The following is a 24,636-nucleotide window of genomic DNA, read 5'->3' on the forward strand; positions in this document are numbered from 1 at the left end:
AGTATAAAAGCATTACACGTTGGCCCCTTTTACAATGCTCTTTCAGAGATGAAACCCCATGAATCTCAAATCACTGACATTCTCTCCTATCAATCCCCCCATTAAAGTTTTCCTTAAACTTTTTAATAATTCACTTGAATGCAATATTTTTATGACGTGATGTGAGAGCATGACCCTAATTTCACCACACCAGTAACAACTGGCTCCAAAATAAAGCAATTAGGAAGGCAGCAGTATTTTCAAAATACTTCCAGGAAGTGACAGAATGGAGTACTGCTTACCTGGTGTTATTTCTTAGGGTTTAGATCCCATTTTAATTACTTGATCTGTCCCCTAGTTAACCCACAAAACATTCTATGAGAGTAATAATTGTGATATTTGTTCAGAGCTTACTATGTGACAAACATTGTACAAACTGCTGGGGTGGATAGAAGATAATAAGGTCAGTTACAGTCCCTGTCCCACATGGAACAAACTATATAGGAAGGGATATTTAATCCCTATTTTACAGATGAGAAAACTCATCCACTGAGAAGCTAAGGAACTTGCCCAGGATCACACAGTAGGCATTTGGGAGATCCAGGAGGAGAACCCAGGTCCTCTGACTCCACTAGGCCTTGCTAACAATTTTAATATTATGCAAACAGACAAAAAGGAGAAAAATTGCATTCTTTTGTCCTTGCGCAACTGGAAATGCTCAGTTCTTTCTGGTAAACATGTCTATTTCAGCAAATCATTTTTAATTATTCCTGGTTATTCCTCCCAAACTAAGGATCTGAGTTTATTAGAAGGAAATTCTTCATTCTCCACCATTTTTATTCCCCAGATATCTTGACTCCCAATGCGTGTGACGTAATGTCTGAAACAATGTGGGTATGAAGGTTACAGCTCCAATCTATTGTGAACTATATAGCAGCTACTCAGTATTCACAGGGTATTCCTTCGTTAAAGAAAACTCGGAGCATGCGGTGAAACTTTAAATGGCACCTGTGCCTGCCAGCAAGAATTCATTCAACCCCCAGTCATCTCCTGGTGGGATTGGACTGCCAACGCTGTAGGCAGGACTATAGCTACTCTTGGCCAAATAAATAGTCAGCAGGCACCAGGAACTGCAGGCAGGACCAGGATCTGCCCCAACACCATGAGATGGTGCTGCCCAACTCAGACAGGTGAAACTGGAAATGAAATAACCACGAAAGCCAAGGGAATTACATATTACCTTTCTTTTTTTTATCAGTTTCTTATTTATACCAATACAGTAAGCTTCCACAAGGAATAGTCTCTGTTTTAGTAAATTTATTTTATCCCAATAACATCATCAATCGTATTTATTGAGCGCTTACTGTGTGCAGAGCACTGTACTAAACATGTTCCTCAACTTCCACGGAGGAAGACACCAATCCTTCTAACCATTTAATCCATAAAATTTAAACGGCACCCGAATCTGTCCCCTTTTAGACTGTGAGCCCACTGCTGGGTAGGGACTGTCTCTATATGTTACCAACTTGTACTTCCCAAGCGCTTAGTACAGTGCTCTGCACACAGTAAGCGCTCAATAAATACGATTGATGATGATGATGATGATGAATCTATTCAAGTCCTGTGCAAATCAAAAATAAAACCTAAAACATTCAACTGCAGTGATTATCATCATTTAAGCATTAACCAAATGCTCTTTACTTACAGAGGTTTTGGGCAATTTTGGAATCTAAGATTTTAAGTTCTTTAATTCGCTTCTTAATAAATTTCCTTTCTTCAATATCTTCCTCTTCCTTTTTGGCTGTTAAAGAAAATGAAGAACAATAAACATACACCAATACATTCTGAAGTATCAAAGCAAAATGATACATTTTTAGTAATGAATAAAATAAGTTTAAGAAATCAAGATATATTTATTCATATTTATTCATTCTTGCATTTGATCAGTCAGTTCACTCAATCATCATGCTCCCTCCTACCTCACTGATCTACTACAACCCAGCCCACAAACTTCCCTGTTGTAGCACCAGCTTATTCACTGTGCCCCAATCTCTTCTATCTCATTGCTGATCCCTTTTCCACATCCTTGCTCTAGTCTAGAACTCCCTCTCCTTCCAGATAAGGTACCCACTCTCCCCATCTTCAAAGCATTATTAAGGTCACATCAAAGCATTATTAAGGCCTTCCCCAATTAAGCCCTCTTTTCCCAGCATGGCTTAGTGAAAAGAGCCCCAGCTTGGAAGTCAGAGGTCGTGAGTTCTAATTCTGCTCAGCCACTTGTCAGCTGTGTGACTTTGGGCAAAGTCACTTCCCTTCTCTGGGCCTGTTATTCATTCATTCAATCATATTTATTGAGCGCTTACTGTGAGCAGAGCTTATCTCATCTGTAAAATAGGGATTAAGACTGTGAGCCCCATGTGGGACAACCTGATTGCCTTGTATCCCCCCAGTGCTTAGAACAGTGCTTTGCACATAGTAAGTGTTTAACAAATGCCATTATTATTATTATTATTATTATTATTATTATTATTATTCCCCAGCTCCCTCTCCCTTCTGAGTCATCTATGCATTTAGATCTGTGACCTTTCGGTATTTTATATTCACCTCACCTTAAACCCCATAGCACTTATGCAGATATCCTTAAATTATATATTATAAATTATTTACATAAACTAACGTCTGTCTTCCTCTTTAGACTGTAAGCTTGTTATTGGCCAACTCTCGATCAATACCATAAACTAAAATGGTTCTGTTATACTCTCCCAAGTGCTCTGCACACAGTAAGTGCTTGATAAATACCATGCACCATGGCTTGATTCACTCACATAGTCAACTTTAGTACCCTCTGTCCCCAAAATATTTAAACTGTATGATTTATGGAAAATTATATTAACCTTTTACCTTTCAAAAAAATATAATTCAATTTTTTTCAGTTAATTTCAGGTGAGATTGCCTTTAAGAATCTATCAAAGGGACGGTCTACACTATAGAAATCTCAAGAAAGATTCAAAGTAGGTAGGCATTTTCTTCTTCGAGACATCATCGGTATCAGACAACATTTACCTTATGCAGAACCTTGCCCTAGACACTTATTGAAACAAGTTACCCAATTCCAAAATATTGCACCGGAAAGGCAAGAGTCAACAGCCTAACTTCACCATCTCTCAAATGTGCATACAGTATATTAAAAGTTATTAGGTTTAAATATACATAAACTGTGATGGTGTAAGAGATTTACCCAGAGGGCGGGAGGCATAAACAAACATACTTCACTGGAACAAAATGTGACAGCTGTAAAGTGTTTAATGCATTTTGTGTATGTATTTTAAAATGCGTATGAACAAATCCATAAACCTACTTATCATTAGCATTCTGATTTGAAGTAATACAGGAGAAATTTGGAAAAAAATCCTAAATATAGTAAAACATGCATTAATCTATTATACAGTAGAGCTTTCAAACACAAGGACACATTACTTTTAAGTTCTCCATCCACTTTCAGAAAGAAGCTATTTCAAAACCCTGTCCTTGAACATTTATCCTACTATGATTTATGTCGGACAATTCCACCTAGCTTCACAGGCTTCTAAGAGAACAGTCTTTATCACTGGTGGAACTAGCGGGGGCAGGTGATGTAGCTGTCTTCAGTATCTCAATCTCATCTCCCTTTGCAGATGACGCCTTGTCCACATCCTCCCTCTGGCCCAGAACTTATATCTCATGGACCATGTCTCTCCCCACCTTAACACCCACACTAAAATCACATCTTCTCCAAGAGGCCTTACCCGATTATGCCCCCAGTTCCTCTCCTCACACTGTCTTCTGCATCCCTCCTGAATTTGGATTTACATCCTTTATGCAGCCCACCCTCAGCCCCATAGAATTGATGTACATATCCGTAGTTCATTTATATTAAGGTCTGTCTCCCCCTCTAGACTTTAAGTTCATTGTGGGCAGGGAATGCCTACCAACTCTGTTATACTGCATTCTCCCAAGTACAATGCTCTGCAATAAATGATTGTCTAACCAGCTATTCCTTCTGCATCACATACATACTATAGAATCTGTTCTCCTTAAGCCCTTTATAAGCACACCACCCCAGCCCAACAGCACTATGTACATATCCTTATACTCTCCCATTTTTCCCAGCTGGAATTGAATCATTTTATTTTATTTTCCTACAATGAATACAAACTTTGACTTCATTGTTTAGTGTGAGAAAATAAATATTTAACACAGTGTTCTTTCTGTAAAGGTCTCTACAACTTAGGGCCAATCTGGCTCTTTTTAGAGGACATACTGCCAACCACAAAACACACCTCAGCCACAACCTACTTAAAATCGCTATTAGGTAGTTAGGAGCTTCTCTCAGGCCCTATAGGAGTGGGAGAGGGCAGGAAGGAAGTCAAGACGAGTAAACAAAATGACTATCTGCAACAAGGGACTTATAAGTTCCCTCTAGCAGGCTACAGAACTGGGTTTCCACCCTGGGGCTCACCAGAGAGCCACTGCTAATGCTGCCCCATTGCATCTTCCTCTCATTTACCAGGCTCCTCTCTTTCTCCTCTCCTCTTCCCTGTCCCTTTCCTTCCTTCCCCATCTATATTTCCATCCTTGGTGGCCAGCAACAGCTTTGTTGCTAAACTAATATTTTCACCCTGGTGACATAGTATTGAGGCTAAGCCCCCATTTTCCTCAGGTCCCCCTCCATTCCGCATCAACTTGACTTGCTCTCTTTTGCTCTTCCCCCTATCTCCCCCTCCCACCCACAGCACTTACGTATATATGTATATATCTACAATTCTATTTAGTTATATTGATGCCTATTTACTTGTTTTGATTTGTATATATAATTCTATTTATATTGATGCCTTTTTTTACTTGTTTTGATGTCTGTCTTCCCCTCTTCTAGACTGTAAGCCCGATGTTGGCAGGGATTGTCAGTCTTTATTACTGAACTACTTTCCAAGTGCTGAGTGCAGTGTTCTGCATATATTAAGTGCTTAATAAATATGACTGGATGAAGAGCCACGTGGTGCAATAACGTCATCCCATTGTGCCTTGTGCAGTGTGGATAAGAAAGTCGTGTGGAGTGTCATAAATTGAATAACTCTTCAAATGTCTTCTTTGTCTCTTCTGCAAAATAGGGCTGCCAACTCGTGCTCAAACATTTCAAATAATTGAAAAGACCTGGCTCTACCCTACCATTGGCTTTCTAGGTCTTATGCTTCACCAGCTCAATTTAAGTAAGGTCTCCTTCCTGTAATGTGGGCATTCAAGAAGTTTAATTCATTAGCTACGAAATGCCTTTTGTTCATGAAAAACAACATATTAAATGATATCCAGTGAGTGTAAAAGGACATGTTAACTTTAAAGAAAGCATAGATGAAAGTGTATAACATTTTAAAATTTTGAAATGCATGCTATCATGCATGACTACAACAGCCTTACAGGGAAACTTTGGTAACTGGAGAACATCAAAGGGCTTGCTAGAGTACAGTAGAGTAAGCAGACATAATCTTTGACCTCTAGAAGCTTATAATCTAGTGGGAGGGAGTCAGTACAATAAATTACAGGTAGGGGAAGCAAACCAATTTTAGAGACATGGTCATAAGTACTGGAGACGGTTTAGCGCAACTGAGAGCTATCGTGATCAGTTGTTTATTCAGCTGAAAATCTGTTTATCGAAGTAATCAAAGGGGAATATCCTAAAAAAAAAAAACCTGTTTGACAAATAAGGATCAGTACTATTCCCATTAATATTGTTAATATGATAGGGCATAGAAGGTAATCATCAAGAACATGGTCTATTGTGAATAAAGGTTCTTAACATCAGCTACCTTAATTGAATTTGAAATAGGGCAGCATACCCCTGTTCACATCTTACCCAACATGTTTGCTGATTTCCACCATAAAAATAATCCACTCACAAATTTTATTAACTGAATCTGTTGTGAGGTTTGTATATTATATAGTGCTTGGCTTTGGTTTATCATACAGGTCTATATTTATCAGTAAATTATTCTGATTACTTTGGCAGTCATGCAATAGTATTCGATTTTCAAAAAACAGTCTAGCAATTCATTTCTTGATGGCATTTTTTATAGCTGAATCCACACACCTTGATTATGTGTTGAAAAACAGACTACTTTAGTAAGAAAGCATTTGCTATCCTTCTATAAAATTGATACTAATTTGCAAATGATTACTATTCTTCTATCTCAAAGCTCCCTAATGTTAAAAAAAATAGGATTTTCACCCAGATTTCCGACATATATGGATCTAAAAATGAAGCCACATCATCAGCCCCAACACTGGTGCATAGATGCCTTCCCATGCTTGGGGGTTGAGTCTGTTGTTGCTGTTGAGGCTGTGGAATATGCCCCTGTTAGAATATGTAGCTCAATTAAAGAGTGAGAGTGAAATAAACATTATTACGAAGTGTCTGAAATGAACAAGCTTTCTCACTATACCTCTGTCATTATCAAAGTGAGCCGATCACTCTAGCTGTAATTTTTTTAAGTTTAGCTTCCCTGTTCAGAGGGCAAACTCCTTCAACCAATGGTATTTATAATAAGGATAATAACAATGCTGGTATTTGTTAAGTGCTTAGTATACATTAGGCGTTTGCTCCAAGCACTGAGCCACCAGATAATCAAGCTGGATGCGGTCTGTCCTATACGGGTTCACAATCCCCCTAGGAAGTAAGTTATACTGTACTCTCTCAAGTTCTTATTATAGTGCTTTGTACCCAGTAAGCACTCAGTAAATGCGATTGAGTGTACGAATGAATGAAAGAGTAGGATTTAATCCTCAATTTTAAGAGATGAGGAAACAGAGGAATGGAGAAGTTGAGTTGTCCAAGCTCATATGGTAGGCAAGTAGCAGAACTGGAATAAGAACCAGGTCCTGACTCCCAAGCCCCCACTCTAGCACATATTGTGTGCACAGAATGCAAACAAAGGGCTGAGTCTGGTAAGGCCTCCTGGAGGAGATGTGATTTTAGGAGGGTCAGAAGGTGTGGAAAGTGGTGGATTGTTTTACATGAAGGGGAAGGGAGTTCCAGGCCCAGGGGAAAATGCAGGGAAGCCATCGATGGCAAGATAAATGAAACAAGATCTAGAAAGCAGGTTGGTATTACAGGAGAGAAGTGTGTTGGGTTGCGGCAATAAGGTTAGTAGGAAGGAGAAAGCTGTTTGAGTGCCTTAAAGCTGACGGAAACGACTTTCTGTTTGATGCGGAGGTAGATAGCCAATCTTTGGAATTTTTGCGGATTGAGAAGATAAGAACCAAATGGTGTTTAAGAAAATTATTAATAATAATGGCATTTACTAAGCACTTACTATATAATAATAATAATAGCATTTGCTAAGCGCTTACTATGTGCAAAGCACTGTTCTAAGCACGGGGGGATACAAGGTGATCAAGTTGTCCCACGTAGGGCTCACAGTCTTAATTCCCATTTTACAGATGAGGTAACTGAGGCTCGGAGAAGTGAAGTGACTTGCCCAAGGTCACACAGCAGGCATGTGGCAGAGCCGGGATTTGAACCCATGACCTCTGACTCCAAAGCCCGGGCTTTTTCCACTGAGCCATGCTGCTTCTCATATGCATGTTCTAAGCGCTGGGGAGGTTACAAGGCGATCAGGTAGTCCCACGGGGGGCTCACAGTCTTAATCCCCATTTTACAGATGAGGTAACTGGCACAGAGAAGTTAAGTGACTTGTCCAAAGTCACACAGCTGACAATTGGCGGAGCCAGGATTGAACCCTTGACCTCTGACTCCAAAGCCCGTCCTCTTTCCACTTAGCCACGCTGCAGAAGAATCAAGTGATCAAGTGCAGAAGTGATCAAGGCAGAAGAATCAAGTATAGGCTGGGGAGGAGAGATATTGGATGCAGGTAGATCACCCATCACTAAAACTTGTCGGTCCCACCTTCACCACATCACTAAAATCCACTTTTTCTCTCCATCCAAACTGCTACCACTTTAATACAAACACTCATTCTACCCCACCTGGATTACTGCATCAGTCTCCTTGCTGACCTCCCAGCCTCTTGCCTCTCTCCACTCCAGTCCATATTTGGCTCTGTTGCCCGGATCATTTTTCTACAAAAGCATTCAGGACACGTCACCACGCTCTTCAGAAAACTCCAGTGGTTGCCTATCCACCTCCGCGTCAAACAAAAATTCCTCCTCACTGGCTTTAAAGCATTCCACCATCTTGCTCCCTCCTACCTACTTCACCTGCCTACTCTCCTTCTATAACCCAGCCGACACATTCCGCTCATCTAGTGCTAACCTTCTAATTGTGCCTCGATCTCTCCTATCCCACTGCCTACGGCTAGCTCAGGTCCTGCCCTCTGGCCTGGAATGCCCTCCCTCCTCAAATCCAACAGACAATTACTCTCCCCACCCGCTTCAAAGCCTTATTGAAGCCATGTGTCTTCTGAAAGGCCTTCCCAGACTGTCTCTCCTTCCCTCAACTCCCACTCCCTTCTACATCACCCGACTTACTTCATTCATTCATTCAATCATATTTATTGAGCACTTACTGTGTGCAGGGCACTGTACTAAGCGCTTGGGAAGTACAAGTTGGCAACATACAGAAACGGTCCCTACCCAACAGCGGGCTCACAGTCTAGAAGACTGCCTTGCCTTTGCTACTTGCCTTTGCTCTTCCCCCTTCCAGGCCCCAGAGCACTTATGTACATATCTGTAGTTTATTTACTAATTGATGTCTCTCTTCCTTCTCTAGACAGTAAGCACATAGTGGGCAGGGAGTGAGTCTGTTTATTGTATTGTACTCTTCATTCAGTATTGTTCATTCATTCAGTTGTATTTATTGAGCACTTACTGTATGCAGAGCACTGTGCTAAGTGCTTAGTATTGTACTCTCCCAAGCACTTAGCACAGTGCTCTGCATACCGTAAGTGCTCAGTAAATACAACTGAATGAATTAACAAATGAGCAGGGAGGATGGATGGTCTACAAAGATAGGAAAGCAAAGGAGAGGACAGTGCTTGGGTGGGAAGATAAATAATTCCATTTTTGGACATGTTAAATTTGAGATGTCAGCAGGACATCTAAGAAGATATCCTGAAGCCAGGTGGAAATTGTTACTCTATTTTGCTTATTACTCTATTTTACTTGTACATATTTACTATTCTATTTATTTTTTTAATATGTTTTGTTTTGTTGTCTGTCTCCCCCTTCTAGACTGTGAGCCCGCAGTTGGGTAGGGACCGTCTCTATATGTTGCCGACTTGTACTTCCCAAGCGCTTAGAACAGTGTTCTGCACACAGTAAGCGCTCAATAAATATGATTGAATGAATGAATGAAATGTGAAACTGCAGAGGACAGAGCTCAAGACTGAGAGGCAGATTCGGGAATCATCCTTATAGAGATGGCAGGTAGTTGAAGCCATGAGTTCTCCAAAGGTGTGGGTGTAGAGACTAGAAGGAGACCAAGACCAGAACCGAAGTTTGAGGCACCCCCACAGTTAATAGGGTGGGAGACAGAGGAGGAACACACAAAAGAGACTGAAAAGAAGCAGTCAGAGAGATAGGAGGAGAACCGCCTATCACAGTGTCAATGAAGCTACGGTAAGATAGCATTTCTCAGAGAAGGGGAACTCCTTGTGGGCAGGGAATGTAATACTTGTTTATTCTGGACTTTCCAAGCACCTAGGACAGTGCACTAGACGAAATGGGAGCTTAAATTCTCCTACTACTAGGAAAGGATCACAGTAGTGACAGAGCTTCTCCTAGTCTCAAACGTCCTGTTTCTCGGATTTGTCAAATCACCATCTCCCTCCTTCAAAGTTCTGAGAAAAGTCACCCCCTTCAGAAGCTATGCCTTTATTGGTCCTCACCCTTCAAATCATGCCATCCACCTCAGCACCCATTTGCTTATTCGTTATTTGAGATGAATATATATCAAATTCTAGCTGCTCTTTCATTGTTAACTGTCCACTGTTTTCTCCTCATGAGACCGTAAACTACTCGAGGATTTTTTATTTCTTTGTCAGTTCCCAAAGTTCTAATAGGCATTCACGAAATAAGCTGTAGATGCTGAAATACTATTTCTACTGAGAACTGAATTCAGACAGAGATAAACTGGACGAGCGGAGAGTTTGATTTTGATTGTCCTCTATTTCCCAAACATTTGCCCCCTTTTCAAACCATGGCCCATCATCTGCCTAGTGAGCCAAAACACCGCAACTAAGTACGGTAAAATTAATGGGCATATTCAAGTACTTATGTTCTATCTAGACAATGACAAAATACTTTGATGGCTATTTTAAATGAAAGTGTTTACATCCCCAAATTGCCAAACACACTCCAATGCCTGAGTTCAATGCCTGAGTTCAATGACCCTAAAATAATAAGGATTTAGTGTGATTCAGGGAGCAAGTGGAAGGACTGTAATATGTCTGTAACACTAGAAATCCACTTGATGCTTTTCCATAATAGTACTGGTAAATTAGCACATCAGTATTTTTCAGTGTACTCTCAGCTATTTTGCCACTCTAATTTTGCTGCATGTGTGCTCTGGGGAGCGTACGTGGCTTTCTGCATTGACACACATGCTTCTTTTACATGTGATGTTCACCGACACACACACACACACACACACACACACACACACACACAACCTCCTCCTGCGTTTTGCTTTGACTTTATCTTGCAATTTAGATAAAGTACCATGTATCATGACCTCAAAGCATGTTGTCAAAGTCACAGTTGCCCGTTTGGAGAAAAAAACATTTATTAGTGATGAAAAATGGCATTTAAATTAGATGCTCTAAGTGTCAACAGTGAGGACAATTACCTATGGATTTTATGTGAAAAGTGCTAACTTTTTTATTGTTTAAAGTTGTAATCTTGCATTACTGGTAGATATAGTTACATTACGGGTTATTTGCTACTTGCTTATTTCAAAGAAATATGGAAACACTTCAGATTTTAAATTAGTACTTCCTCACATTTTCAAGGAATCCCCAGGGAGCCACTAAGCAGCTTTAAAAGGGAAGAAACTATTTTTTCTTCTTAAAATACATGCAATTATTGACAACTCTATTGGATTAAACTGCAAAGTGGTTCTCACTTTAAAATTCCATTTACTTCATAATTATGTAGCTTCTTAGTCCAAAAGGAGCTTATAGTCGCTAGAATACATCACAGAGAACTCTTCCCACCGAGTTAATTTAAATGTTTTATCAAAATGTCAGGCAAAAAAAAGTTAACATCCAAATGGCTTAAACTAACAAGCCTACAGAGAACAGGACATGAAATACTAACTACCTCTATCCCCCAGCCTCTACTTCAGCACTTCCTTGCCACCAAAGCACTTCTGTATGTATCTTACTTAAGAACTAATTCTCTGACATACCCCTTTTTCTTTCTTTCTGCTTTCCCTAATTCACTTGTGACTGTCTCCCTTGCTAGACTAAACTCCTTGAAAGCACACATCATGCTTAAGTCTCCTGTCCTCTCCTAAATCCTTATTATAATGTGTTGTACTGGAGGTACTCAATTAATACTATTGATTTAAACTAAGAGTTTCAATCAATGCCAACTTCTCATTATAAATAAAGAGCCCGGGCTTTGGAGTCAGAGGCCGTGGATTCAAATCCCGACTCTGGCACTTGTCAGCTGTGTGACTTTGGGCAAGTCACTTCACTTCTCTGGGCCTCAGTTCCCTCATCTGTAAAAATGGGGATGAAGACTGTGAGCCCCTCGTGGGACAACCTGATTACCTTGTATCTACCCTAGCGCTTAGAACAGTGCTTTGCACATAGTAAGCGCTTAACAAATACCAACATTATTATTATTATTATTATAACAATAATATTTGTTAACTGAATGCTACATGCCAAGGACTTTAATAGGCCCTGGCTTTTCACATGATAATCAGGTTGGACACACTACCTGTCCTACATGAGGCTCAAAGTCTAAGTATCTAAGTAGGCAAGAGACAGCTCATGAAACCATATTCTACAGATGAGGAAACTGAGGCAAGGAGAAGTGATTTACCCAACATCACAGAGCAGTGGGTGAGCCAGAATTACAAGCCAGGTCCTCTGATTCTCAGCTTCAAGCTTTTTCCAATAATAATAATAATAATAAAAAGTGCTTACTATATGCCAAGCACTGTAGTAAGTGCTGGGGTAAATAAAAGATAATTAGATCAGATAGCATCCCTGTCCTGGGGCTCATGGTCTAAATAGGAAGGAGAACAGAGAGAAGTACAGTGGGAAGAACATAGGCCTGGATATAAACAGGGAAGTTAGATATTAGTTGGGCTAGGCCAGTTGGAGAGATGAGATTCCAGAAAGACTTTGGAAATCAAGGCAATAGTGATCTAACTGGAGGTGGGTGGAAGTTTAAGGTAGAGAGGGAGGACATAAGTAAGCAGGCAATGGCAAAAAAGACAAGAATGAGGCACAGTGAGTAACTGAGCTTCAGAGCAATGCAGAGTATGGGGAGAGGAACAGGGAGAAGGGAGTAGATAAGGAGATTCACCCTATATTCCCTCAATTTATGGTTCTAGTTCTACAATCCCAGGGTGCCTCAAGGAATCCAGGTAATTGACCAGTAGTGCAGATTTCTAAAGGTGTAAAATCAGAGAGGGTAGTTTCTATCATTTCAAGGGACTGAAAGCCATCAGAGCCACTCAACAGCACTTGAAAAATCTATCCAGTCCTCAAAGAAATTAATGCTACTTTTTCTGGAATACTTGAGAACTTTTCAAATTAAAGATATGAAACCCGTATTAACACTTTCTAATATAATGACTACAAAAAGCATCTGCTTAATTGATCTAGATAATCAAAACTGTGACAGTGATCGATTTTCCACCAAGGTTGCAGTTCTAGTTTATAAGTATCTTGCCTTAATGGCTTGGCCACTTTCTGCTTAAATGTAACGCATTCGCAAGTCTTTCTTCAGCCACTTCTAGCACATGGAAATTGTAGCCCCGGTTTAGGCAATCCTGATGGGCCCTATTTACTCTTATCAAATTTCAAATGCTCACCAGTGTGCCAGGTTATAACTTCCTGCCTGAGAATAAAACTCTTTTGGGAGTGAGAATGGAGGCTCATAGGCTATGAAATAGAATTTGTATTTCTTTAGGAGCAAAAAAATCTCAGTCATTTACAATGAACAAATGACTGAACAGTTATCCAGCAAGATTATGATTCTGCTCAAATCAGTTAACCACTGGTTTAAACTAGGTTACACTGGCTTGATATTTATCATGAACTTTTGGTTGCACTAGAAATCATGGATAATTCAAAATGCTTTTTCTTTTCTCTTGAAGAAGTCCATATTCAACATTTTTGCCCTCTCATTGGATAAAGATTGTAGGACAAGGACTGCAACCAATCTGACCTGCTTGTACCAGCACTTAGTACACTGTCTGACACATAGGAAGGCTTAGCAAATATCATAAAAACAGAGAAGCAGCGTGGCTCGGTGGAAAGAGCACGGGCTTTGGAGTCAGGGGTCATGGGTTCGAATCCCGGCTCTGCCACATGTCTGCTGTGTGACCTTGGGCAAGTCACTTAACTTCTCCGAGCCTCAGTTGTCCCATATGTAAAATGGGGATTAAGACTGTGAGCCCCATGTGGAACAACCTGATCACCTTGTATCCCCCCCAGCGCTTAGAACAGTGCTTTGCACATAGAAAGCGCTTAACAAATGCCATCATTATTATTATTATTATTATTTTAAAAAGTAAAATAAATGCTCAAGTGCTGAAGGAATAATGATCAATCAGCAGCATGGCCTAGGGGATAGAGCATGGGCCTGGAGTCAGAAGGACCTGTGTTCTAATCCCGCTTCTGCCACTTGACTGCTGTATGGCCTTGGGCAAGTCACATTACTTCTCTGTGTCTCAGTTACCTCATCTGTAAAATTGGGATTATGACTGTGAGCTCCAAAGGGACAGCAACTGCATCCAACCCAATTTGCTTGTACTGCTTAGTACAGTGCCTGGCACATAGCAAGTGCTCAGCAAATACCAAAATTATTGTTATTTTTCTTATTATTTATGGAGCACTTTCTCTGTGCAGAGCATTATACTAAGTGCTTGGGAGAGTACAATATAATAAAGATGGTAGGCAAATTCCCTGCCCACAAGAAGCTTAAAATGAAACACTATTTCTGTTTATTTCAGTTGCTCAGGTCTATTTGAGGTGCAGATCCACATCGATTCTTTCACAGTCCCTGAACCCAAATGCTGTACGAATAGCAAGCAATTAGTAATACCTTGAATTTGTATACTATTTGAATTTTTATAAAGTTATTCTACCCCAATTATCTCATTTTATCTTTACAGCGGATAATGATATCATTGATGATGATAGTGACGAGTATTCTTTCTCATCCCCAATTTGCAGCTGAGTAAACTAAGGCATTGCCAGTTTAAATGATTTTTCCAAAGCCACGTAGTATTGCAGTGAGCTTACTGGAAAGAACTTGAGCCTAGGAGTCAGGCTCTAATTCTGATTTGACCATTTGCCTGCTGTGTGATCTTGGGCAAGTCAATTTCTCTGGATCTGAGACTCTCATTTGTAAAATGGGGATTATATCCACTTTATACTCGTGAGAAGCAGCGTGATCTAATGGAAATTCATTCATTCATTCAATCGTATTTATTGAGCGCTTACTGTGTGCAGAGCACTGTACTAAGCGCTTGGGAAGTACAAGCTGGCAACATATAGAGACAGTCCCTACCCAACAGTGGGCTCACAGTCTAGAAGGGGGAGACAGAGAACAAAACATATTAACAAAATAAAATAAATAGAATAAATATGTACAAATAAAATAGAGTAATAAATATTTACAAACATATATACATATATACAGGTGCTGTGGGAAGGGGAAGGAGGTAAGGTGGGGGGGGATGGGGGGGAAGAAGGGGGCTCAGTCTGGGAAGGCCTCCTGGAGGAGGTGAGCTCTCAGTAGGGCTTTGAAGGGAAATAGCACAGACCTGGGAATAAGAGGAATTGGGTTCTAATCCCGGTTCTACCACTTGTCTGCTGTGTGATCTTGGGCAAGTCATTTAACTTCTCTGTGCCTCAGTTACTGCATCTGCAATATAGGGATGTTCTGCCTGTGCAGAACATAGACTCTGTCCAACCTGGTTCTCTTGCATCTACCCCAACACTGGCACACAGTAAGCAATCAACAAATACCATCTGAAAAAAGAATAGCAGGTACTCTTGTATCTACATCAATGTTCAGTACACTGCTTGGCACACACATAATAAATGCTTAAGAAATGCCATAATTATTAGAATTATTAGACATATGGCCAAAATTGGGACTGGAACACTTATTTCCTGATTTATAGGTGATACTATTTTCCACTTATATACAGGATTTTAAATAGACCGAGAACAGAATGTAATCATTTTACATGGACACTGGTGAAAGAAAAATAAGTCAGTAGTATTGTACCTATATTAGACTCTAGTTCTCTAAAAAGCTCAACAGAAATTGTGTAAACTAAAAGCCAGATTCAAGACCTGATCAAAACACTTAGGAAACTCTCTAGGATTTTCCAGAGTACAAGATCACTGTTTAATCGCAACATAACTGCCGCAATGACATTAGTCTGAGGAAGATACAGGGAATTTTTCATTAACTGCTTTCCCTTTCATACATTCATTCATTCATTCAATCGCATTTATTGAGCGCTTACTGTGTGCAGAGCACTGTACTAAGCGCTTGGGAAGTACAAGTCGGCAACATATAGGGACAGTCCCTACCCAACAACGGGCTCACAGTCTAGAAGAGGGAGACAGACAACAAAACATTTACGAGAGCGCTCAGTAAATAGGACGATTTGATGGATTTATGAAAGCGTTCAGTAAATAGGGTGATTTTAGGGATTTACGAGACCTCTCAGTAAGTGGGCTGATTTTAAAAAGTTACGAAAGTGCTCAGTCATTACGGTTTTAGGGATTTACGAGCGCTCAGTAAATAGGATGATTTGACAGATTCCCGAAAGCGGTCACTAAACAGGAGGATCTTACGGATTTAGGCGCGCTCAGCAAATAACTGACTTTACAGATTTACGACAGCTCTCAGGAAAAAGGCTGAGTTTAAGGAGTTCAGTCATGACGATTTCTCAGCGCTTACAACAATGCTCAGCACCTAGTAAGCGTTTAACAGATACCACCGTTGACAAATTGCCGAAAACGCTCAGCAAATAGGAGGATCTGACGGATTTACGAGCGCTCAGTAAATCATCATCATCAATCGTATTTATTGAGCGCTTACTGTGTGCAGAGCACTGTACTAAGTGCTTGGGAAGTACATGAACAAACATTCTTCAGGCAGAGCATCACAAAATATTTCCTTGGTTACAAATGCATTATTTGGAATAATTAGCTTTCAAACCGCTGTTTCCTGAATAGGGAAGCAGCGTTGACTAGTGGATAGAGCAGAAGCAGCGTGGCTCAGTAGGAAAGAGCCCGGGCTTTGGAATCAGAGGTCATGGGTTCAAATCCCGGCTCCACCAATTGTCAGCTGTGTGACTTTGGGCAAGTCACTTAACTTCTTCGGGCCTCAGTTCCCTCATCTGTAAAATGGGGATTAAATCTGTGAGCCCCACGAGGGACAACCTGATCACCTTGTAACCTCCCCAGCGCTTAGAACAGTGCTTTGCACATAGTAAGCGCTTAATAAATGCCATCATTATTATTTATTATTATTAGAGCAGGGGCCTGGGAGTAAAGACCTGGCTTCTAATCCCAGCTTTTCCACTTGTCTCCTGTGTGACCTCGCTCAAATCACTTCACTTCTCTGGGCCTCGATTACCTCATTTGTAGAATAGAGATAAGGAATGTGAGCCCATGAGGGACAGGAACTGTATCCAACCTGATTAGCTTGTATCTACCCCAGCGCTTAGGACAGTGCTTTGCACATAGTAAGCGCTTAACAAATACCATCATTATTATTAGTATTGTTATTGCACATAATAAGTGCTTAAATACCATAAAAACAAAACAACAAAAAACATTACATGGAACACAGTAGAGTAAGTGTTGTGTTATCTGGCAAATGCCCAGCCAGAAAGCTCTAGTAACCAGCACTGAAATCTTAGAAGATTGATCGCCTGGGGTTGTGGCTGCCTACTGGTGGAAAAAATCAATCAATTGTATTTATTGAGCGCTTACTGTGTGCAGAGCACACAGTTTTCAACGTTTTCAAAAAGTTTTCAATGATGAGAATATGTTTGAATCCCCGCCCCCACAGCCGGCCTCCCCACTCCCCTCCCCTGGTGATAGGGTGGGAGTTGATAAAGCTGAGCTATGTGTTATTTCCTACAGCTCTCCAGATCAGCTCATTCCGAGCCGTCTCGAACATTGCCGTATATGTCAACAGTTAGGTGTGTTCCCCAAATAATTACCAGATAACACCTTTATCACTGGTAAAAAGATTTTCAGGGGTTATAGCCCCACTACATGTCTGAATTTAAGCGCATAGTACTTTTTTAACAAAAAACACAATTACTACTATTTCTACCCATGAACTTTGCCCCACCCTCTAAGTATTCATTCAATCGTATTTATTGAGTGCTTGCTGTGTGCAGAGCACTGTACTAAGCACTTAGTACTTTAGGTACTCTCCCCATCGCCGCATCTTAATATTTGGTTGCATCCCTTACCTGTAATTTATTTTACAGGTCTTTCTGCCTGCCTCCCTCCCCTATTTGACCGTAAGCTCCTAGAGGACAGGGATCATGTCTACCAATTGTACTGTACTCTCCCAAGTGCTTATGGTCCGCACAAAGTAAGCATTCAATAAACATCATAGATTGGTTGCTTGATTGATCCCCACATTGGTAGCGGGCAGAAACAGAGATGCAGCAAGAAGGCACTTTTTTCCTTACATCTTTCACAGTAGCCTGACAACTGCGCAGGGAGGGACAAATGGCCCGTAACCACCACTGCTATCACTGCCAGAAGCTAGTCTCCTCCAGGATGCCAGAAGAGGCTAGAGAGAGAGAACCACAGTTAGGTAAATCTCTTTCTCCTTCCAATTTGCTGCTGCGATGCCCCAGGCCCAAAGACAGCCCAACAGCAGCCCAAATTTTTGGCAAACATGTTGCAGAGCATTGCAATTTCTACATATGGCTGCATCCAAGGTCAACTGCCTTACCTCTACAGAAATATTCAGTGAAAAATTATGCAGTTGAAATGCATAATGTAATTTCAGATGCTTTTTAGTGCTAAACCAAAGATTGTTAATCAGGATATGTGTTTGTTCCCTCATTAGAGCACATGGCTTCAGTCTCAACATGCACAGTAAAGAATGCAGAGAGCATGTCTGTAGCTGCTTAACCTTCATCAGCCAGCTTTTATGTATCTTCATTATATGTTTCTTCTCACTTGCAAACATGATATAGCTCATAGCATAATAACAACTTGCTGATAATTGTTCAAGACAACAGCTGGACAGAGTGCAGAGGTGAACTCTCTCAGATTATGAGGTACAGTGATGCATTGCAATTAGCTTAAAGAGTACTCAGCCCACGTGTAACAGTTTTCAAAAACTGAAGTCTTTTTTCCCCTCTTTTTTTAAGCCTTGGTTACTCACTGAATTATTCTCTTTACATTTTTTAATTGACTGTTGACAATATTACATGCAATATATTTGATGTAGTGTCTTCTGACAAAATAGAGTTCAGCTATGTTATTCAAGATCATCTAATTTTAACCCTTAGAATACCTCAGGGGCCTACAGACAATGATCTTGTCACAAACTAGCAACTTCCACACCAAAGGGGAAGGCAATGTAACACTTTTTTTTGAACAAATAATTCTTCTTGGTAAAGGGCCCCATAAAAATATATACAAAAAACATTAAATGGCTTGCATAACTTGGAGAGCTAGTATAAGAATTTAAACCCTGCCACTCTATCACTTAACAGAGGAGTTCCTGGTTTGCTTTATAGCTCAAGCATTGGCCATAAAGCAAATCAGCATACTCTTCACTTAAAATGGCAGCAGTGGTAAACACTCCACTCAACATGTCTAAGACCAAGCTCCTTACCTTCCCTCCCAAACCCTGTCCTCTCCCTGACTTTCCTGTCACTGTAGACGGCACTACCATCCTTCCCGTCTTACAAGCCCGCAACCTTGGTGTCATCCTTGACTCCGCTCTCTCATTCACCCCACACATCCAATCCGGCACCAAAATCTGCCGGTCTCACCTTCACAACATCACCAAGATCTGCCCTTTCCTCTCCATCCAAACTGCTACTTTGCTGGTTCAATCTCTTTTCAATTTCTCATCCTATCCCAACTGGATTACTGCATCAGCCTCCTTTCTGATCTCCCATCCTCCTGTCTCTCCCTGCTTCAGTCTATACTTCACTCTGCTGCCCGGATTATCTCTGTACAGAGACACTCTGGGCATGTCACTCCCCTCCTCAAAAATCTCCAGTGGTTGCCTGTCAACCTACAAATCAAGCAAAAACTCCTCAATCTTGGCTTCCAGGCTCTCCATCACCTCGCCCCCTCCTACCTCACCTCCCTTCTCTCCTTCTACAGCCCAGCCCGTACCCTCCACTCCTCTGCCGCTAACCTCCTCACTGTGCCTCGTTCCCGATGGTCCTGCCATTGACCCCTGGCCCACATTCTTCTCCTAGCCTGGAATGCTCTCCCTCCAAACATCCGCCAAACTAGCTCTCTTCCTCCCTACAAAGCCCTACTGAGAGCTCACCTCCTCTAGGAAGCTTTCCCAGATTGAGCCCCCTTTTCCTTTCCTCCTCCTCCCCTCCACATCACCCCCCTCCCTCCCTCTGCCCTACCCCCTTCCCCTCCCCACAGCACTTGTATATATTTGTACATATTTATTACTTTATTTTGCTAGTACAAATCTACTACTCTATTTTATTAATGATGTGCATATAGCTATAATTCTATTTATTCTGACAGTTTTGACACCTGTCTATTTGTTTTGTTTTGTTGTCTGTCTCCCCCTTCTAGACTGCGAGCCTGTTGTTGGGTAGGAACTGTCTCTAGATGTTGCCAACTTGTACTTTCCAAGCACTTAGTGCAGTGCTCTGCACATAGTAAGTGCTCAATAAATACGAATGAATGAATGAATGAATGAATGAATGAAAAAGAAGGAAGATGCAGGAACAACTTGTACAGTTTGCAGATGAGTGGGTGTAGAGAAGAGAAAGCCTAGAGGCTGTGAAGCCCAACATGGGGAAGTCAAGAGCCAGAAATAAGGTGGGAGATATAGCAAGACCCACAACAGTATATAGACCTTGAATTATCTAGGGGACAACAAAGAGGTAAGAGGCAGAAGTGAAGCCTAAAGGGCTGGAACTTGGGAAAACGTGGTGAAGATGGACAGGAGATATGAGAAAGAAAGGGATAGAGAGTGGAAATCAGAAATAAGATTATTTTCCTGTGTTCAAAGTGCATATACTGGCACTCTATACAAATTCACTTCACTTTAATGTGCAAACAAATTCTATCATTTTATAAAGTCTTCTTCTCCATGCTCTCTAACTGCTCTAAGATAAATGACTATATACCTAGAAATACTAATGAATTCTTGAATGAATTGGTAGTAGTGCAATACAGACTCATTTTCTGAAAACTTTTGTTATGGTATTTGTTAAGCACTTACTATGTGCCAAGCACTGTTCTAAATACTGGGATAGATACACGCTTATCAGGTTGGACATAGTCCCTGTTCTTCATGGGGCTCAGTTTTCATCCCCATTTTACAGATGAGATAACTGAGGCACGGAGAAATTCAGTGACCTGCCTAAGGTCACAAAGCACAAGAGTGGCAGAGTAAAAATTTGAATCCAGGTTCTTCTGTCTCCGAGGCCACTGCTCTACCCACTATGCCATGCTGCTTCTCTTTGACTTGTTTCGAATCACAGATCAAACATTGAAATGGATGATGCCAAGAAAAGCACACTTGTAGATGTTCACTGTTTCTCAAGTAGAAATTACTAAAAAAAATGACATACGGTGAAGTTTTTACAAGGGGAATTGAAGCTGCAGAAAATCTACACGGAATCTTATTTAAAACATTTATAGTCTTAAATATTTTGATACATTCTGAAAACTTCTCCTATAGATCTGTCACGGTATGGTGGGAATGTTCGCAGGGTGGCTTTGGTCAGTGACTAGGCTGACCACTTCATTTTTATTTATTGTTTTGCAGGGGGAAGTATGTCCAGGTGCCAGCACCCTGCCCATAACTGGAAAGCACGGTGACTACAGAGCAACAAAGAAGCAGTATCGTCGAGTGGAAAGAGCCCAAGCCTGGGAATCACAGGACCTGAGTTTCAATCTTTGGTTCCGCCAGTTGTCTGCTATACGACCTTGGGCAAATCACTGAATTTCTGTGCCTCAGTTTCCTTACCTGTAATATGAGGATTCAATTCCTATTCTCCTTCCTAGACTGTGGACCCCACATGGGGCTATGTCCAACCTGATTAACTTGTATCTACCCCAATAATTAGAACAGTGTTTGACACATAGTAAGGATTTAAATACAATAATATTTACAATAATAGTAATAATGATAACAATAATAATACTTAAAATATTTATAAACAGCTGCATTCATAGTGTCATTGATGAACCTGAAGCTGAGGAGAGCAGAGAGAGATCAGAAAGAGCAGAGAAAGCTGAGAGAGCCCACAGAACATCTCAGCAATCTGTCAATAGCATTTATTGAGTATCACTGTGGGAAAAGTAAAATACTAATCATTTAAGAGAGTAGACAAAAGTTACAAGACAGGATCCCTGCCCTCAGTATAATGGGTAAATAGAATATGTAAGATATGTACATAAATGCTGCAGCATGGCCTGAAAAAGCAGAAAGGCCTAGTGGAAAGACCACAGACCATGAAGTCAGAGGACCTGGATTCTAAATCCTTTTATCTAACCTTAACCATAACCTTCTATTTACTCCATTGCTTAGAACAGTGCTTGGCAGACAGTAAGCATTTAACAAGTACCATACTTCTTTATTATTACTATTAGTATAATTGTAAGTTAAGTGCTCACTTAATGCAGGAGGGCTGAAGTATCAGGTGGGGAGCCCACTGTTGGGTAGGGACTGTCTCTATATGTTGCCAACGTGTACTTCCCAAGCGCTTAGTACAGTGCTCTGCACACAGTAAGCGCTCAATAAATACGATTGATTGATTGATTGATTATTAGGTGGCAAAATAAGGCCTCCAATAGTAGAGGTAATCTCAGCAGGGTGTTGAAGACAGGGAGAGCTTTGGCCTGCTGCCGGCCAGGAAGGAGATGAGAGTTCCAGGCAGATGGAAGGGCTTGTGCACAAGATAAAGAGGGAGGGAGGGAGGGAGAGAGAGAAAGACAGAGAGAGAGAGACAGACAGAGAAAATAAGAGAAAGAGAGAAACAGTGAGCACATTGGCTTAAGAGAAATGAAAATAGTAGTAGAAGAGAATGTACAAATAGAAGGGTGAGAGCTGATTAAGTCCTAAAAGCCAGTCATCAGGACAGCATTCTGACTAGGAAAAGCGAAAGAACATTAACGTGAATTTCAACATGCGATCCTAACCTCTTAAGGATTTAGAAACCAGCCAACAAAATCTAATGTGCCTGAACGTGCAAACGTTTGTGCCTGAATCTCCAGGTGTAGTATTTACCACCGCCAAGTACTTTACAGTAATCTAAAATAAAATACAAACAAACCTAATTATCACCCAGTCTAAAACATGGCAATCTTTTTTCTGCTTCTAATTTCACAGACAAATGTAACTACCTAGAATGAATTATTCAGATTCCATTACCCTATACAGATCTCATTGAACAATATGGTCCATTTAGAACAGAGGAAACAAATCCAAGATGAGCGTTTCGAATTAGTTTCAGAATCATCTTTTTGAATAAAAGGAAACCCTGATATATATTTTCAGTAGACCTTTCACACAAATTCTTTTAAATCAATCTAGTTAGATAAATGGGTCAATTGTCTCTTTACTTTAAGATTTGCCTTTTTAAGTTAGTATTTCCTATAAATTTCAACTATTTGACCTATTTCTGAGGAATATCTAATGAAATCATGTAGTTAGAAGGCAAAAACATCTTTAATATTGTTAATATCTTTCACATTTGAGCTGAATGTCTGTTTGGTTTGAAAATCAAGCAACCAATATCACATTCTTTTCTTATATAGCACTGAAAATAAAATTTAAGCAATAGAATAAACATACATATATATACACATATACACAAAACAATTCTAAAAATACATTAGACCACATTACATATCACACTTGAAAACGTATGCTTCAATATTTTGCTTTTCTTCTTAAACTCTTTTTCAGTGATTGTACATTGATTCACTTTGAATATCAACTTCAAAAGGTGAACTTTGCAGTCTTATACCATTTTAACAAATGTAAAATGTTTGGGAATAGTTCTATACCTGACCCAGTTTATTTCAAAAAGCAAAACATAAAGCCTAACAGGGATTCAAAGATTTACTTAACTACCCTTTTCCATAATAATTTTATGTGAAGGCTTCTAATAGGCTGGGCCAATTCACTGACATTTTTGCATAGTAACTTCTATTCAATCGATCAACAGTATTTATTGAGTACTTACTGTGTACAGAGAACTGTTTAAAGTACATGGGAGAATACAACAAACTTGGGGGGGTATTTATAATTCGCTATATCAGTCTCTTTCGAAGACTCCTTCTCTGCTGGGAGTCCCTCAACTCAGTTCAGGGTCCCCTTCTAATTCTTCCATCTACTCCCACTCCCTTGGAGAACTCCTTTGCTCACATGGCTTCAACTACCGTCTCTAGGTAGTTGATTACACAGTTCTGACCTCTTTCTCTGCAGTCCTGCATTTCCTCCAGCCTTCAGGGCATCTCTACTTGTCCCACAGACACCTCCAACTATGTCCAAAATATAACTTCTCATCTTTCCACCCAAACCCTGTCCTTTTCTGTCTTTCCCATCATTGTAGGCCTCCCCATCATCCTCCTTGTCTCACAAACCCATAAGCTTGGCAGTATTGACTCATCTCTCATTCAACCCACATAATACATGTCACCAAATCCTATTGGTTCAACCTTCAAAAATATCAATAAAATCAACCTTTCTTTTCTTTCCAAACTGCCACTAAGCTGAACAAAGAACTTATGTCATATGGAAGCAGTACGGCCTAGTGGATAAAGGACAAGACTGGGACTCAAAGTAACCTGGTTCTAATCCCAGCTCTACCACTTGCTGCTGTGTGATCTTGGGGAAGTCACAGTATGTATGTATTTATTATTCTATGTATTTTAATAATTATGTGAATATATTATTCTATTTATTTATATTCATGCTATTGCTTCCTGTCTACTTGTTTTGTTTCGTTTTGTTGTCTGTCTCCCCCCTTCTAGACTGTGAGCCCGTTGCTGGGTAGGGTTTGTCTCTGTTGCTGAATTGTACTTTCAAAGTGCTTAGTACAGGGCTCTTCACACAGTAAGCACTCAAATACGACTGAATGAATATAGTACATGGCACATAGTAAGTGCTTAACAAACATCACTATTATTATTATTGCACCTTGACTACTTCACTGCCCACCTGCTTCCTGTCCATCCCCACACCAGCCTCCTGCCTGGATTC

General features: G+C 40.4%; 1 protein-coding gene across 4 annotated transcripts in view; it reads right to left on the bottom strand.

Annotated features, from left to right (window-relative positions):
• The window catches only part of DIAPH3 (diaphanous related formin 3), a 322,031-nt gene that overhangs the window by 170,097 nt on the left and 127,298 nt on the right, over positions 1-24,636 (bottom strand). For 3 of the 4 annotated variants that reach the window (XR_005448450.1, XM_038741262.1, XM_038741254.1), the window contains exons 17-18: positions 22,657-22,680; positions 1,685-1,780 (exon numbers count right to left, since the gene is read on the bottom strand). Coding sequence is in view for 3 of the 4 variants with exons in the window: in XM_038741262.1 (XP_038597190.1) it covers positions 1,685-1,780; positions 22,657-22,680 (120 nt within the window). In the remaining variant the exon portion in view is untranslated. The remainder of the gene's footprint in view (positions 1-1,684; positions 1,781-22,656; positions 22,681-24,636) is intronic. The other variant, XM_038741271.1, reaches the window with a different exon arrangement.

Source organism: Tachyglossus aculeatus, chromosome 2 (assembly GCF_015852505.1).
Source record: "Tachyglossus aculeatus isolate mTacAcu1 chromosome 2, mTacAcu1.pri, whole genome shotgun sequence".
In the NCBI taxonomy this organism is placed as follows: domain Eukaryota; kingdom Metazoa; phylum Chordata; class Mammalia; order Monotremata; family Tachyglossidae; genus Tachyglossus; species Tachyglossus aculeatus.